This window comes from Vigna unguiculata, chromosome 5, assembly GCF_004118075.2.
Source record: "Vigna unguiculata cultivar IT97K-499-35 chromosome 5, ASM411807v1, whole genome shotgun sequence".
Lineage (NCBI taxonomy): Eukaryota > Viridiplantae > Streptophyta > Magnoliopsida > Fabales > Fabaceae > Vigna > Vigna unguiculata.
Genome location: NC_040283.1, coordinates 14773028 through 14790802, shown reverse-complemented (window position 1 = coordinate 14790802; position 17775 = coordinate 14773028). Strand labels below are relative to the sequence as shown.

At 33.1% G+C, this 17775-nt stretch overlaps 1 protein-coding gene across 3 annotated transcripts; it reads right to left on the bottom strand.

The window, feature by feature from the left end:
- Positions 1-8762: 8762 nt before the first annotated feature.
- LOC114185393 (transcriptional corepressor LEUNIG_HOMOLOG-like) lies at positions 8763-16979 on the bottom strand. Of its 3 annotated transcripts, none has more exons than XM_028073093.1 (19): positions 16742-16979; positions 16575-16632; positions 16213-16299; positions 15963-16060; positions 14476-14585; positions 14100-14392; positions 13912-13987; positions 13700-13808; positions 13077-13129; positions 12733-12984; positions 12185-12259; positions 11844-12059; positions 11160-11301; positions 10976-11085; positions 10572-10721; positions 10252-10407; positions 10051-10167; positions 9489-9686; positions 8763-9254 (listed from the first exon to the last, which is right to left on the bottom strand). In XM_028073093.1, exons 3-19 carry the CDS (start codon positions 16260-16262, stop codon positions 9111-9113), a joined length of 2349 nt encoding a protein of 782 aa, XP_027928894.1. In that variant the 5' UTR covers positions 16263-16299; positions 16575-16632; positions 16742-16979; the 3' UTR covers positions 8763-9110. The 3 variants fall into 3 exon arrangements, with proteins under 3 accessions (XP_027928894.1, XP_027928892.1, XP_027928895.1); XM_028073091.1 differs by having other exon boundaries at positions 16753-16979; XM_028073094.1 differs by having other exon boundaries at positions 12185-12256; positions 16753-16979.
- Between the last annotated feature and the right edge of the window lie 796 nt (positions 16980-17775).

Here is a 17775-nt window from a genome sequence, read left to right as displayed (position 1 = left end):
TATGAAGGTCTCTTGTAACAAAATATTTCGTGGCGATATTGTGATGACATTTAAGAAGGGTGACGATGCAAGATAATTGCTGCCACATCACAAAATTATCAAAAACATTTATTAGGAACTCAAAACATAATTAAACACACACATATACATATACATATACATATATATTAGATTACCTAATAAAATATAAGTAATTTTAGTAATTTAAACAAGGACAAAGATAAAGGCGAGGATAAGTATTAGGATGGGTATGGGGACAGAGAAGGAGCGGATATGTACATAGTCATCCACATCCTCATACCCAAATGAAAAAATTAGGTATTACTCATACTCATATCCAGTCAATCTAAAAATTTTCCGTCAAGATGGGGACGGGTTTAGAAAATACCCATGGGATGAATTTATTTGCCATACCTATTCTACACATATTATATATTTATATTTAAACACATTAATACACCAAGCCAATGTACACAAAAACATGATTGAACAATCAACATCAATTTACCACAACACCAATCAACCAAGACACAATTCACTTACAAGAAATTAAAATTAACTTTCCTTACCTTAGTTTAATAGTCTTTGCTCTCAAAGATGCTCTTTAGAGCTCTGTTTAACACAGAAAAACCTAACTTAACAACAAAAGACCCCAATTAGATATCTAAGCATATCATCAAGATTATAGAGCAATAAAGATTCACTAAGAGCAACCTTGAGTCACATGCATCGCCATAAAGCTAAAACACCTGAAAGAGGGCTAAATGAAAACTTACTTTGTTCAACTCTTTCATCGTATGGTTATGTAGAGTTGTTGGGTTTTAAAATAAACTTAAATGAATTAGTCATTGGAGTCTTATAGGTAGTTAATGAATTAGCCATTGAAGTCTTATAAGTAGTTAATGAATTGGCAGTTAGAGTCTTAAGAGTAGTTGATGTATTAGTCGTTGAAGTCTAGATAGTTAATGAGTTAGTCATTTATAACCGTTTTGATTATATAGGACCCACGAAATTTAACTAATTAAATAAATATGGGTAGTGGAAGCCTTTATGACATTAAATGTTAATTTGTACGACGTAGAATAGTACTAGCTTAAGTGGTTGAGAGTACTTGGTTGTGTCAAGAGGACTTGAGTTTGAGTCCTATATATGCCAAATTGTGTAATTATTTTAAATTGTGCATTGTTTTGATAATATATTTGATCGTGATGAGTGATAATAAAATCCTAGATTTATAGGAATTATCATGAAACATGAATTAGTTGAATTGGTTGTGTATTGATTGACATAGGCATGGTTGTGTGTTCGAACCTTGGTAGATACAAATTTAACTTTCTTTTTGCCAAATTTCGTTTTGGCATGAATGGGAAAAACCAAAGAATCCTAGCCATCTAGAAGGCAAATGGAGGGGCTAGAAAACTCATGTAGTAATGGCTTTTGAAAGGCAATTACACCCATTAATGATTGAAATTCGTTTTCTAGCATTAACCACCATTAAGCCATGATTAAAAAGGTCATTGAGGGAAAGAGAGAGAGTTTTGTTGACTGGTTTTTGTGAGGGCTATGAGGAGAGGATCTATAGAACAACAACTAGGCTAATTAAGTGTGAAGGAGGGCTGATTAGAGGAAGAACTAAGGAGGCCATTGTTGATCAAGTGGAGATTTCAAACTATCAAGTATAGCAAGGAATTCTAGGTTAGGGGAGCTGAACCTCGTAAATGCATGTTGTGATTTAATTACAAATTGTATGAATTGTATGTGAAGCCTATGATTCTTGTAAATTCATCAATTTTGTTCGAGTTTTTGGAAATTTCCAGAAACCGTCTGGCGACATTGAAGACCCGCTAGGCGACACATGTGATTTGTACTGGATTTCTGGGTTTCTGCCAGAAACCGCTTGGCGGCACGAACTGACCGTCAGGCGACACATCCTTGCTTACCCAGTTTCTGGGTTTTTGATGAATGGCATGGCGGTGATAATCATCATCAGGCAATGCGAGCCAAATTTGACTCGTGTTGGCTGTTTTGGGTTTTTTTGGGTGGATTCTGGACGAGGAAAAGGGAGTTCCATCTGATGTTTGATTTTTAGAGGCCAGTGATTATTGAATTACACTGTGATTGGAAATTAATTGGGGAAAATATGAATAATACATGTTAGGGTTTGGAAATTTGGGGGTTTTGATGGTCTGAGATTAACATTGTTTAATTACACTATAAAGTGTTACTCGATATAGTTTAATTGAAGTAATCGTACAATTGTGATCATGGTGAATTGCATAATTGAGGAAATAGGCCAAATAAAGAATTTGGGAAAAAGGGAGGGACTTTGCAAGTGCTAGAAATTCTGGGATTTTCCCAAAATGCTATGCACTGCATGGCGGTACTGATTGGACCGTCAGGCACCAGCACAGAGTAAGAGACCTGCATTGTTGTGAGGTGCATTGGAAAGTCTGGGGTCCTAGTAAATTGGATTAATGTCGAATGTTGAATTGAGAAATTATTTGGATGAAGATCTAGGGTGATTATGCAACTAAACTAGTAGCATGAATTAATGTGAGTGTTAATGGGAGTTGGGAGAATCATGACATTAATAACAGTGCAGTAGAAAGTCTTATTAAGCAAAGTATTGCTGGATTGAGAGGTATGGTACAATTAGGAGTTAAAGTTCCTAAGTGAAGATGCAATATTTGGACATGAGGTATATGTCATTCTATGACAAGGTTAAATCAGTTATGTGCTTGTGTTAGAAGGGAGAGGATGGTTTGTATTAGTAATAGCTAATGATAAGTGTAAATACTTGGAATTTACGTATGTGACCACGTTTAGGGAATGAAGGTACATGAAAAGGGGTTATGCTAACTAGAATCATTTTAGACAGTAAGTAACTAAGTTTATGGTACTTCAGATAAGTGGAAAGAAGAGTTGGTGCGTGGGCAAATGTGCTTGGATTAGAATAAAAAGCAATACTGCGCAAGTATTAGTGTAGCGCCTGGCGATGATGTTTGACTCGCCAGACGATAGTTACAATCACAGTGGGCTCTGGAAGTGTGTGGCACCTAGCGATGAGGGTTGTCCCACTAGGCGATGTCTACAAGGTTAGTGTGCTCCGCGGCGCTTGGTGCTTGGCGGCACGTGTCCCCTGCCAGGCGGTTTGGAAGCGAGTTTCGCTTGGTGGCTCTGGAGCAGCGTCAGGCGATAACGCAGAAGTAGAAGCTTTGTTTTCTTTGGATGTGCATGATCTACAATGCTTTGGTGATACCTTGAAGATTGGCTTGTTGGATGTTCCTTGAGTTATGGCTCGGAACGTATCTCTTGATTTGTAGCTCGAGATAGGGGTTAAACACGTGGCATTCCTTGAGTTGTGGCTCAGAATGACATCTCTTGAGTGGTGGCTCAGGATGGTGGATGAACACGAGGAACCCTTAAGTTGTTGGTCGGGTTGGCGAGTGTTGCCGATGTGAGTGTGCGTGTTATGGCTTGTACGAATGGATCCAGATAGATTGCCCTCCTCGGTAATAGCCAACGAGTTTGGTAGTCTTGGGACATTACGAACTATGTTCGTATTGGAAACTCCACCTGGCGTCACGAAGTGTGGTCCGTAGCTGGTTTTCCGCACGTGTTCCTTTGATGTTTGTGTTTATATATATATATATATATATATATATATATATATATATATATATATATATATATATATATATATATATATATATGAATTGTATATGTTTTATATACTGTTAGCTCACCTTATCTGCTTGTGTTTGGCGATGATCGTGTATGCGGTACACGGGGGTAGATGATGTTGCAGGTGGATCTAGTGAAGCATAGAGCCAGAGCATGGGCTATATGGGGAATTTTACTACAAATTTTTGTTGCTTTGATGGATTTTAAAGGCTTTGTAATCCTTTTATTTTTGAACTTGGTTTTCCTAGTTGATATTTATAATGTTGAGTATTCTGAGCTTTTGACGTTGTGATAAAGTATTTAAATTTCTCGCATTTTTGGGAAATGAAATTATAATAAATGATGTTTAATGTTTATTTCTATTTTACTTTATTTAAATTCGTAATATCCGACTAGAATGTTACAGATTACAACGGTCAGAAATATGTAAGTCTATAAATTTAATTGTTACTTGCATGAATGAAATAACAACAACAACATAGGTGAATCAAGTTTTTTTCATAAGAGAAGTTTGCTGTCAACAAAGTGGTGTGCAAAGCGAGTTAGCTTGAGTGTCTGAGTGAAAAAAAAATGAGAGTTAAAAAGAGCTTGAGTGTTTAAGTGTTTGAGAAAGAGAGAATGAGATTGTCAGTCTTATAGTGTGTCCATGCCAAAGTTGACAAAAGTAGTCAAGTATGAAAATTGAAGTCTCCAAATGAAGACCCTTTCTTGATTCCCAAGACAATTGGGAAGTGGTGGAAAATGGCCACGAAGAGCCAGCAAACACTATAAAGTGGTTGAATGCTTAATTGAATAAGTTGAAACCAACACGCGTGATGGACAAGGCAACCCTATATATATATTGTACTGAGTTGTTGACGAATTTGGCTATAAGAAGATTGCAAGTGTCAAATCTTTAAAAGAAGCGTGAGATATATTAGAAAATGCATATAAGGGAGATGATCAAGTGAAGTAGGTTCGGATTCAAACACTCAGGGGCGAGTTAGAGGGCATGAGAATGAAGGAGACAGAAGGTGTTTTTGTTATTCGGATAGAAATCATGGTAAACCAGCTCGGTATAAATGGATTGCCCGCTAGCTCAATTGTGGAGGCAATCTTAAGGTCATTGACAAACGAAATTGAGAACATGGTGTGCATAATTGAGGAGTCCAAGGACCTATCAACGTTATTGGTTAAAGAGCTTGTTGAATCTCTTGAGGCACACAAGTAACGAAAGAAGAAGAAGTGGGAGCCACTTAATCAACTACTCCAAATGAAGGGAGAAATTCATAACACTCAAGACAGAGGACGATAGCGAGGAAGTAAAGGAAGCAATCCTACTGGTATAAGCCAAAGACAGGAAGATGAGGAAGAAGAGTACAACCAACAAAATTGGCATAAAAGAGGACGAGGTACATGGAGAGGAGGTTGGTCGAGAAACTCAAATATTAAGTGCTTTAAATGTGGCAAGTATGACCATTATGCAAAAGAGGGTTACTTAGACAAGTGTTTTAGTTGTGGTTAGATCGAAAAGTTTGCCAAAAATTGTCGATTTGAGGACAAGAAGGAAGAGACAACCAACATTCTTAGTGAAGATTTTGAATAAGAAGGGATGTTATTGATGATGGGACATAGCTTGGGAGTTGAGCACAAACAAGTGGAGAACACGACAAGAAAGTCGAGTAGCATGGAGAATTTAGCAAGAAGGTTGAATATTGTTTATAACTCGATAAGACAACCGTGGAGAGGTTGTCAAGACATGTAGATAGCTCAAATAATGCAGTTGAGCATATGAAAAGCTCGAGTAGTTCAGCGGGAAGTCTAGATAGCTCGGATAGCTCAGTGGAGCAAGTGAAGATCTTGAAAAGCTTGGTGGGGAGCCTAGGTAGCTTGATAGAGCATGTATATAGCCTAGATAAGTTGGTGGAGCATGTGGAAAGCTTGGATAGCTCAATAAGACATTTGGAAAGTTTGGAGACTAAATAAACTTAACAAAATTTAGTTAAAACGATTAAATCCACACATTTTTAAAGTTAGGAGATTAAATCGGATCAAAGTTTCAAAGAGTAACCAATTTCAATTTTTAATAAAAATTAATAGATCAAAAATATATTTAACAAAAAATAGTGTCAAATGAACACGTCTCTCTATGTATGACATGACACGTGATGAGAGTGGTTCTCACATGCCTTACTCTTTTAGCAATTCCATCTTATTCTCCAATGTTGAAATTATTCTTTTCACTTAACTTCTCCATCATAGAAATGATATTCATTTCCTTGCAAGAATTTACTATAAATTCTTTTTATTTTTAAAAAAGAATAAACTCTAATACTAGTTTGTCGTACACAAGGTGTCGAATGAGCACTAAAATACAGTGAAATGTTTGTGAATTGAAAGAAATTACGTCAAAAGGAAATGAAGAAAAAAACAAAAAACAAATATAAAAATGCATCTAACTATTAATTATGCATAAAATTTGTGTAAGTAAAATCATTTAGAAAGAGACATACGAGTAGTGGCGGAGGATATTGGGGTTGAAACATGCCATGGCCCTCCCAAACTTTTAAAATATGTGTATTGTAATAATGAAAAGGAAAATAAGTTTTTGACAAAATATCTTTTGACAAACTTTTTATAAATAGAATTAAAGTAGATTAATTTTTTATTTTTTTAATGAAAATGAAGTAGTAAAAATAATACTTTATTACTTTTTTAGTAGTTTGTCAAATTTTGATAAAAAGACTTTGTTATTTATTTATTTTTTAAATAAAATATAAAATTAAAGATAACAAAAAAATAAAAAAGTGTATTAAAATATATAGTTTTTCTTCGTTCTCTTGTTTCTTAAGTTTTTCATTGTTTTTATTCGTCTTTTATTCTCATCTCTTTTAGATTTTGAAGAAAAAAAATTAAATACAAATTTATTATTTATGTTCTCGTTTCTTATTTATTTTATTTCATTGTGGAAGAAAACAAATTGTCTAATATTATATAGTATAGTACTTTTTCTCTCATTTTTTAAATATTTCTTTGGAAACATAAAAGGAAAATTTGTTGTTATATGTCTTTTCATAATTTATTTTTATTTGTGATTTAATTATGATATATTTCTCTTTTATTAATTATGTCTCTTAATATTTAATTAGACTTTTATAAATAAGTATGTTGATAAAAAATAAAGAAATAAATTTATTTTTTAAAAGTGATAAAAGAGGATCTACATATGAAGATGAAAACAACACAAAATTAATTTTTTCACATATCCGAAAGAAACATACTAGTGATTTAGTTATTCAATTAGAGGAATAAATTTTATCTTTTAGATTTTAGTGAACAAGAGAAGACTACCTTATAATTTTAACTTCAAAATTTTATTGTTGATGCTCCTAACTAGCCATCAACTTAAAAGTTTTATTGTTGACGCTACTAATTAGGGATCAACTTAAAAATTTATTGGTGATGCTCCTTTCTAATTAGTCATTCGAGTTTAAAGCATTTATCAATCATGGTTAGAATTACGTCAATCTTTAACAAGAACAAAAAGAATATGAACATCTTAGTTGATCGATAGTTTAATTCATTCTTTTTTGAGTTTTCTTGTTTTTGTAACTACAACAAAAGTGTCATTTTTTTGTAACAAATATTATCAGATTATGAAATAAAATGGAAGATAAATTTTTTGTAAAGAATATAATTACTTATATTGAAAAAAAAAATGAAAAGTTAATTCTAATTTAATTGTAGATGAATTCAAACATTTAAAAGAACATAAAACACATCCCACACATTAGAAGTAAATATAATTTCCTGACTAAATGGCATGAATTATATAGTGCACAAAATCATTTTATAAAATTACACAATTTTGCTTTTTGAAAAGGATTAATACAAGGGGATTCAGTTTTAACTTTTTTGTTGGTATTTTGTTACAGTGTCAGGTTTCCTCATCCCTATCAGGATATCAAAAAAATTGTACCCGCGCGGATAAAATCTGTAACGAATAGAGAATGAATATTGTAGATGGATATCCGCGGGTAATGCGTACGGGTATTTTTTTATACCTGCATCTTAACGGGGTGAGTACGAGTATCATAGTATCTGTACCCGTGGATACTCTGCTATACTCTAATTTAAATTTTTAAAAAAACATGATTAAAATATTAACATATTGATTTTGAATGAGTTATTTTTTTATTAATTAATTTAAAAAAATCATTTTTTTGTAAACTGTCATTCAACACTATTTAAATGAGTAATGAATGTTATATATTGTTTTATTTAAATTTATGATTAAAATCTATTGTTAAATATTTATTTTTATTTTTTTAAATATCTGTGGATATTAAAAAATTATGCGAGTATGCGCATAACGATATCGAACGGATATGGGTACGATATCTAGCAGGTAGAATGAGGGAACTACTAGTACTACCCATACTCTACCCATCCCGTTGACATCCCTAATCTTTATGTTGTAGACATGCAAAATGCATTTTGTGAAACTTTAATATATATATATATATATATATATATATATATATATTATAATAAACTTAAAAATTTTAATTGCATTATTAATCATTTTTTATAACTTATTAAGTACTCAATAAATTTATAATACCCTTTTACTTTATTGGGGTTATTGTCACATGTTATTTAATTATTGTATAATTGACTTAATTAATCAATTGGTCTTATTTTGGTGGAAAAATTTTCAACTTGATCTCCTTTTTCAGTGATGCGGCTAAAAAAGTTATAGGCTCTGTGAATAGGCATGATTTAGTGACAAGTGATGCAGACCGGAATTTCTGACAAGGAATTTTGTATTTTAGTCTTCTCTTAAATACCTTTTATTCTTAGCTGATAAAATATCAAATAACTTAAATTTGGTATTTTAGTATGAGTTTGAAAAATATAACCATTAAAAAATATTGAATGATGTAATTAATAATAAAATGTATAGGATTGTAATTTAAGTTCTTGAAGTAAACAATTAAGCTCCAAGGACAATAATTGATTTATTAAGTGCGAAAATAAATTACCTTCAATTTTGCTGGTGCTGCTATAAAAATGAATTGCACAAAGCCAAAGAAATATATTATCACACGATGGTGCTGAGAAAATTCCACTAGTTTTCACAATCCACATACAATATATTAACCCTATGAATAAAAATTGCACTGTAGCTGAGTGCAACGTCTTCAAGTTTTTACAACTAAATGCAAAATTGTATATATATTTACGTGAGTCTAGTAGTATACCTTATTGCAACATCTAAGTAGGAGAAGGCAACTAAGATTAAGGTAAGGGGTTTGGATTGGCACTATTATATAAAAAGAAGGAAAAAAAAAAGGGGGAAAACTAAATTCAGAGACCCCTTTTTGATTTGAGTAGGGTCTCTGTTGATAAAGAATATAGGTGGTGTTAGGATCTAAATAAGGATTTTATTTCCACACCTTTACATAATTGTCAAAACTTGCAGATGCAACCATTCCAGTGACAGAAGACTGACCCATGCAAGAAATTACATTTTCATGTGCAGGAATTGTCATGCTTTTGTTCTCACTCATGTTCCATAACTCTAAGCACTGCAAGACCATAAGGAAAAAATGTATATTAGTAAATTAGCCTTGATTAACACATTATGACTGAAAAACCAATGTAATTGTCGTCACAGTAAATGAAAAGAATGGTAACAGTCTAGCAAAACTTCTCAAGGTGTTATTGAAAGAATGTTGTAGTTGGTTTTTGAAAGACATGACTCAATTTTTGAACCCATGTGTTTATTACAAGTTGCAAAAGGTAATGAACAAAAAGCTTACCGCATGTCCTCCAATCACCAACAAAGTTGAATAACTTGGATGAAAAACACAGGAATGAAACGGGCTTCCAGTAGAGCTGATCTCCTGAATGCATTCTCCTGAGTTCAAACTCCAAATCTTTACCATATTAAGACTCACAGATGCCAAGGCTTCACCATTTCCATCCCAGCAAATATAGCTCACTGGTTCAGGATGACCCTACAAAACACAAAATTATTTAATTTAAACAACAAAAATCCATCAAAGATGCAAACTTCCAAATAATTGCGTCTCATTTGCTTTCTGATTTGCCAAGTTAATTTTTTTTCATCTATACTGCAAATTAGATTATTATAACAGACATCGATAAAAATAGAAAGAGGAGAACAGAGAAAATGGAACAAACTCCATCAAATATTTAGATATTAGCTGATATGAAACTTATATAACACAAACAACCCTCAATTTATGAAGGATGGCTTTAAAATTCATCTCTGTGATTATACAATTTGAATAGTCTTTGTTCAAAACAGATTACATTACAATACTACATTAAGCAAGTAAATGTGCATATGGACTATACCTGCAGGGAGTAGATTTTTGTGTCAGATTCAACATCAAAAATTGACACTCCTTTATCAGAACCTGCTGCTAGTAAATGCCCCAGTCTAGGTTGAAACCTCACTCGTGAATAAACTCCCTAAAACAATCAATTGTGAGAAAAATATCAGACACGCATCACAAAATATTCAGAGGAAATGATAAATGCATTTACTCAACAAACCTTAGTTGCTCGAAAGCAGTTGGAAGAATTAATATTCCAAAACCGAATTTCATTTTCTCCGTCGCAGTAGCAGAAGAGTTCAGTCTTCTTAGGATGGAAATCAAGAGACACTATAGCTGAAGAGTGCCCACTATATTCTTGTACACAGCGGTTAGGCTGTGCGTTGAAAGAAAGAAAGAAAGAAGTTAATTGCAGCTAATAGAATATAATTACAAACGCAGGGAACAAGGACAGAAGCAGCTAGAATCTAGTTACAAGTTTTAAACATCATATGTATGAGCTACACATAATTTATAGTAAAACAGGAAAAAGACCATTACATTTGTTGTGTCCCATAACCGCACAGATTTATCCATTGAGGCAGTTGCCACCTGAAGTGAATTTGGTCTATAACGGACATCTGTAATAACTGCTTTGTGTTCTGCAGGACTGTTCTCTGTCTTAAAAGTGTCCATGTTCCAGAAGACAACCTAATGAATACATCCCCACGAAAAAGCAACATATACAACTTTTAGTATTTGAATTTATATATTGAATGAAATTTTGCTTACAGCAGTTGTTTGGAAAGTTAGGCAAATATTAGAGACCAATTTCTCACAATACAATCATTTATGTGCACAAAAAATCAATCAGCATAATCCTTATCTAGAAATAAAAAATTATAATATCCACCACCAACATTCCTTTAGTGATGCACACTATCGTTATTATTCAAGTGAATTACCTTCATGTCATCTCCAGCACTGGCAAGCCACTTTCCATCTGAAGAAAAGTGACAGCAAGTAACTTTGCTATTCCTCGATCTTATGCTACTAACTTCTGCAAAGGTGAAACCTGAAATGAAAAAGGAGGTTAATGATAATTTCCAGTAATTCATAGATAGAGAAGAGAGTCATATATAAAGATACCTTTTGAAGACTCTTTATGTTGCTCAGCTGGGCTTTGTTTCACTGCTCCATAGAGATTTCCACCATCTCCACCATCATTTGACAGAAAGGATTCTACATTATCATCTAAGGCATCAACATCTCCAAATCGTTCCATGTCCTCCTGGTTAATGAAATAATAGTGTCCAGAGCTCAAAAAAGTTAAGCTTATTAACTCAGTATATCTCAAAATGTGGACACTCAAATATTCTCATCAAGATTAATGGTTATTGTGACACTATATAACCAGTGTTCTAGTTAGTTTCGGTCCTGTACAACTGACAAGAACAATATAACAGGTGACAGCTATCAATCTATTAGAATTTGATTGGAAGTAATGATCCAGTTAATTCTAAAATAATTTGATGTACCTTAGTCTAGTAATAGACTCTACTTCTTGTACCCACATGATTGACTAATATCAAAACATCATGTGTGGACTATTACTTGTTTGCTGGAATCTCAATACTTAGCTAAATAGAATGTTTCAACTAATCAAAACTGAAATAAACATATGTAATGTAGATCAATGAACTGCAAGTACAAAGTAAAAACATATGCCATACAGGTCAACAATCAAGATAAGCACATCAAATGTGCAAAGAATACATAATTTATATGATGACACAAACACAAAAATAAACTAATATTATTGACAAAACTTACCAGTAAATTGGAAGATGATGCAAGGCCTCCTGTTGCCTCTGTACCATACATCATCACGCTCTTTTGCACATTGTTAACATGCTGCATGTTGTTTGCTGTATTTAATCCATCACCAGGTGTATGAGTTGATGGTGGTGAATTAGGTGAAGGAACAGCAGTGTTACCAGTACCAGTGCTATTGGCAGCTCCAGAGTGCTGTTTTCTTTTTCTGTTATTCTGATGTCAAAGCAGAAACACTAAGTGAATTAGCTTTAAAATTTAGATAAATTTTGGGGGGACACTTGGTACCAAGTACATCAGGTCACCATCCACCAAGAAAAAAGTGAGACATTAGGCACAACCTGCTGCAGTTGATGCTGCTGTAACTGCTCCTGTTGTTGAGATAATGAATGTTGTGACTGAGCCATCTTCATCTGCTACACCCATTAAAGATAAAACCAAAACGGAATATTAGAATTGATCTCGAAGTGTGTACTTTGTTGCAATTTGTATTACACGAGGCAAATACAATATAAAACATTGATTATGTTGGAAATAATTATAGTGAAGTCATTAGGAATGATGTATCATTCTAAAGATTGCAATCATATGAGATATTTTAGTTCTTTATGTTTTACGAATAAGATGTACTAATTCCTCTACTTTTTTTATGTTTAGACGAACCAACTAATGGGACAAGGCTATGTTTTTGTATGTATAGAACTATGAACAACCAAGAGTGCTGAAAGCTCTCGAGCAATTCTTAGAACTTCAGTCTATTTCTGCAAGTCTATTCTTAAAAGTTTTCCACATGTGATGCACGCTGAATTGAAAGATATTATACATAACCGAATATTGATGTTTCTAAATTTTAATTGACATTTTCAAAATCTTTAAAAGCTAGTCCAACCTTAGGTGAATCAGACTGCATTTGCGAGCAAATAGATCCATCATTCCTGTTAGACTGACCATCCTTTGCACTTAAGCTACCTCGAGGAAGACCAGAAAGCCTACGAGGATCCATGTCACCATAACTAGAATTTCCAAGGTTATTCTGAGTCAAGACCTGTTGCTGTTGTGATGACATGACAAATTGGTTCTGGGTTGTCAAATTGGGCTTCGGAACTTGTACACCCAAATTAGGCCTTAGTTGATCAATTCCCTGTAAAAGAAAAAATTGGTCAATAATTCCACTCTAAAGGAGTTCAATAGACTAAAGAGAAACAACATTTATGAAGATACCATTCAACTTACAGATGCTAGAGGCCAACCCTTCAATGGAAGACCTGTAACTCCTTGATTTAATCCTGAAGTATAGTTAATAAACAAAACCATAACTGTCAATAGAAAGATTCCACCATGTCTGCTATTCTGAACTATGTATAGAAGACAAATTTAGGTATCAATATCATTACAAGGCCATCATGAGCGAATCCATTTGCAAGGGATTAATACTGAAACTACACATAAAACTCACACTACCCAATGCATGAGCGAATCCATTGCAAGGTTGCAAAGCTTGCATTTCCAGTGAGGAATTTCCTTCATCACTACAGATATATTGGATACCAAAATTTTGAACTTGACACAAGATTATTAAGAAAAACAACAGGAAACAAAAGTATCTTTCATTTTTCACCACTGAAAACATGCCAAGCACCGTGGCCTTCTAAACCACAGCAATCCACAGAAAAAAAAAAAGAAAAGAAAGAGAAATGATGAAGACAGAAAAAGGACAAGGACACATATATTTTTACTAATTCACCTATAAAATAATAATTGGGCTATTTATGAAGACAGAAAGTTGAAATTATTCATATATAGTCATTAAGGTAGATTTTTTATGTAATAACATGAACGTGGCATGGTGGTAATACCTGCACTGCCTAGCCCTGATTTTGATTGTAAAATTGCTTGTCGATAAACTGATGTATCCATAGGCAAACTCTTTGGTGGGGCACCTAAGTTAACTTCTGCTTTTATGTCCTGTAAACTTAATTTGTCAAGTTGCTTGTTGTCACATGTAGAAGAGAAAATAGTAGAAAAAGCACAAGAAAACGCCAACATAGAATATGGTTGAAGTAGTTACAGTGGTCAAAGGAGTTCGCCCAGGAATTTGGTGCAATGCAGTTGACATATTCCCTGAATTTCCATGAACCAGTTGGCTGAGGCAACAAAAAGAATCCCAAATATGAGCAGCCCAATCAAAGTTGTTAAGATCCAGTTAAGATAGCTCTCTAACCTACAGTAACTAAAAACTAAAGCAAATTTATTTACCCTGGATGACTAGCTGCTGATTTGAGTAAGGCCATCCTATTAGCATCAATAAGAGTTGGAGATGCCTCTGAATCCATTGGTTGGGGGTGTTTCATTCGATCTTCATACATTTTCATTGCCAACACACTTGCTGGTTGCTGTCCCAACATTCCTTCAGAATTCATAGCATTTATGGAACTACCAAGAGCAGGATGATTAGGATCTCTTCGCTGCAATTGTGCATTGCGTTGCTGCATTAGTTGCATCTGCTGTATTTGAAGTTGTTGTTGTTCTCTAACTTTTGTTTGTTGTGTCTACCAACATGCAAATATATATTCAGTTTGCTGCAATAATAACTCAGGAACAGAAAAACATAGATTCAACATGATAAGATTACCTCAATGTAAGCTGCAGCAGCCTCAGAATGTTTCTCATTTGTCCTTGAGATGAATATGTCCCAAAAGACAGACCACCACTCGTAAAGGAATCCTCCAGGTGCATCAATAGCTGTCAAGGACCAAAAAATACAACTCAAACATAAACTCCATAGTTCCACCACCTTCAACATCTATACTATCATAAACTAGTAATAATGCTCCGTGTTTGAACAACAAGGTTTAAACAAAAGCCGAGATTTTGTAAGGAAAGAGAAAGGAAAAAGCACAAGCTCGGAGGATAAGTTGATTTACCAGAGAAACCAATTCTCTACTGCTCCCGACTAGGAGTGATACAGGGAAGAAAAAAATGAGAAAGAAAGAAAGAAATACGAAGGATGCAAATAAAAGGGGAATATAGTAGAAAAAGCCCTTGTTTGAACTGAGAAATAAAAACAAAAAGTGAAAATTTTCTCCCTAACTTTTTAGATGAGAAAAGAATTAATAAATGATACAAAAACTAAACAAATGAAAAATAAATAAATGAATTTAATTAAAATACACTATCAATGTATAACTTTTGTACACTGTCCACTCATCTTAGATTGTAATACTATTGAAAATCATTAAATATTATGATAATTACCATTTTGTTCTTTACCAATCCTCCTAGGGACATTCTCCCTCCAAGTACAGAACACAGTTCATCAATGTTATCAAATTGATATTTGAATTAATTTTGTATCAAATCATAAACATATGAACAATGGAATCGTTTGAATATAATCAGTGATAAGAAATTACATAGATTAATTCATTTATAGTAAGATACAATGTCATTTAAGATTTATCTTGTGATACATATAAGTAGATATCAAAACATACCAATTCATAGGATTCTATTAACTATGCAATTTTTACCCAGAACTCAAATTTAGACCATTGGATAAGCTGGAACAACCCCACACTAATTAATCTAAGTGCTACTGACTATGATAACTACTTTAAAATTCATACTTAAGATGTTATCTTACTAGTTGATAGTGTAAATTTTTTCACCGTGTATCAACAGTAAACTCTTCTATTATATTATATTTTCCTTGATATAAAATTATTTTATATGTTAATGCTACAAACGTTATTAGATTTTTCAAACATTTAAAAGAAAAAAAATAATAATAATAATAATTCTCTGCCCCTTCTTCCTCCACATTTCGCAGTTGATATTGAAGAAGTTCTTCTTGATGTGGCCACACTCCAAAATTTTCCTTTGCCCTATATTTACAAATCCAATATATTTCCTTTTCCCCTAATTTCCCACAAACAAACACACCGTACATGATTAACAAAGAAACCCAACCCTAAAGCAATGAACTGTAGACTAATAATAAACTAGTCACCCAGCCAAAAAGAAGACTAACAATAGACAAACATTTTGACTTAATTCATATTAATGACCATGGTGGTGAGGCAAAACATTAACATTGTAAAAAATAATCAGCAATCTCACCTACTGGATCTGTGGCAACCTTTCCTTCTGCGACAAAAGCTTTTGCAGTGGCATGCAACTTTCTTTTCATTAAATAATCATAAATATAAACATCAAGCCTGCAGAATAACAAAAAAAAAATGGGAAGCAAATAAACAAACAAGTGAGGATCAAAGCAGAAAAGGGAGAAATAATAATAATAATAACAATTATAATTATAATTATAATCAAACAAAAAAACAGGGCGAGAATAAAGCAAGTGACAACATACATTTTATCAGCTTCCCAATTACTCTGATTCTGAGCCATAGTAGACTTCATCAGGACAAACCCAATTCCAAGAGACTAGAGATCTTCTCTGTAAAGAAGGAAAATTTAATTTAAGGAACCTTAAATACAAAAATAAATCATAATACAAGCAATCACACTCCATACATTTTTCCCTTGTTCAATTAAACCTTTTAAACGCCACCGTGAATTGAACCCTCTCAATTGTTGACAATTTTTTTCATTTCCTTCTAATTCCCTCTTATTCTCACAAACCGCACAGACCAAAGAAAAGTCCACAGTCAAATTCAACTCTCCCAATTGAACCATAAAGAGAAAAAATAAATAAATAAATAAAAAGCATACCAGTCCCTCGGATCAAAGCTTAAACCACCGCCCCAGAAGTTATCCACGTCAGGAAAACCTGTCACAAGCAAGGAAAATTCAGAATTAAGCGAAAAGAAAATAAATGATGCAATTGAATTCAAGGGTGACCCATATAAAAAGCACGTATTTTTATTAATCAATTTTACGTTTTTGCAACCTTGAGACGGTGTTGGAGTGATCAGAAGGTGTTGTAGGCGCGCGCGCAGAGGATAAGCTTGTGTGAACCCAGAAAATCTAGGATTTTTGTTGAGAATAAACCGAGAGAAAGAAGAAAAAAGAAAAAGAAAAAAAGAGAAAAGGCGTGGAACTTGTTTGAGTGTGAGTGAAGTGCAACAACCACGCTTGAGTTTGGCACAAGTGGAGTGAGCATAGACGGAGAGATGAGAGATATTTATTAGAAGGTAAAACGTACAGGTGTATAAATGCTAGGAAGGTTTGGTTATTTTTTAAATATTTGTACTACATCAAACATCAACAAATGTAACCTTATTGTTACATCTATCTTGTTGATTATATATATATATATATATATATATATATATATATATATATATATATATATATATATATATATATATATTTAATAATGTATAATATATTATTCATTAAGTGGAAATACCTCTGGAGTTCCTATTTTTTAATTTAAATAATATAATTTAAAAAATACAATTTAAGAAAATATTAGTGGAAAAACCAGTTATAACAAAATTATTTTTCTATCCAAAGATATAATTGTAAAATAAAAAGTATGTTATTGTTATTAGTATACTCAATGTATTGTCGTGTAGTCTCATTTATATCGAGAGTACAAAAATAATGATGTATTAAAAGAGTTTATTATTGTTTAATTCAATTAGGGGTGGTAAAACGGGTCAGTCCAGCCCGTTTTGACCCGGTCCGTCTGTGACTCATCAAAAACGGATCGGGTCAGGCTGGCATGTCTTTTTTTTTTTTTTAACTTTTTATATATTTTTGTTTATAAATCTATTATATATATATATATATATATATATAAATTTATTTATATAATATAAAAAAATATTTTTTAATTATTTTAAATTTTAAACATAAAAAAAATTAAAAAATGAGTTGGCGGACTGGCCCGTTTTGTCCTGCTAAACTGGCGGGTTAGACGGACCGAGTTACAGCGGGTTAACGGACTGAAATTTCAACCTGGTCC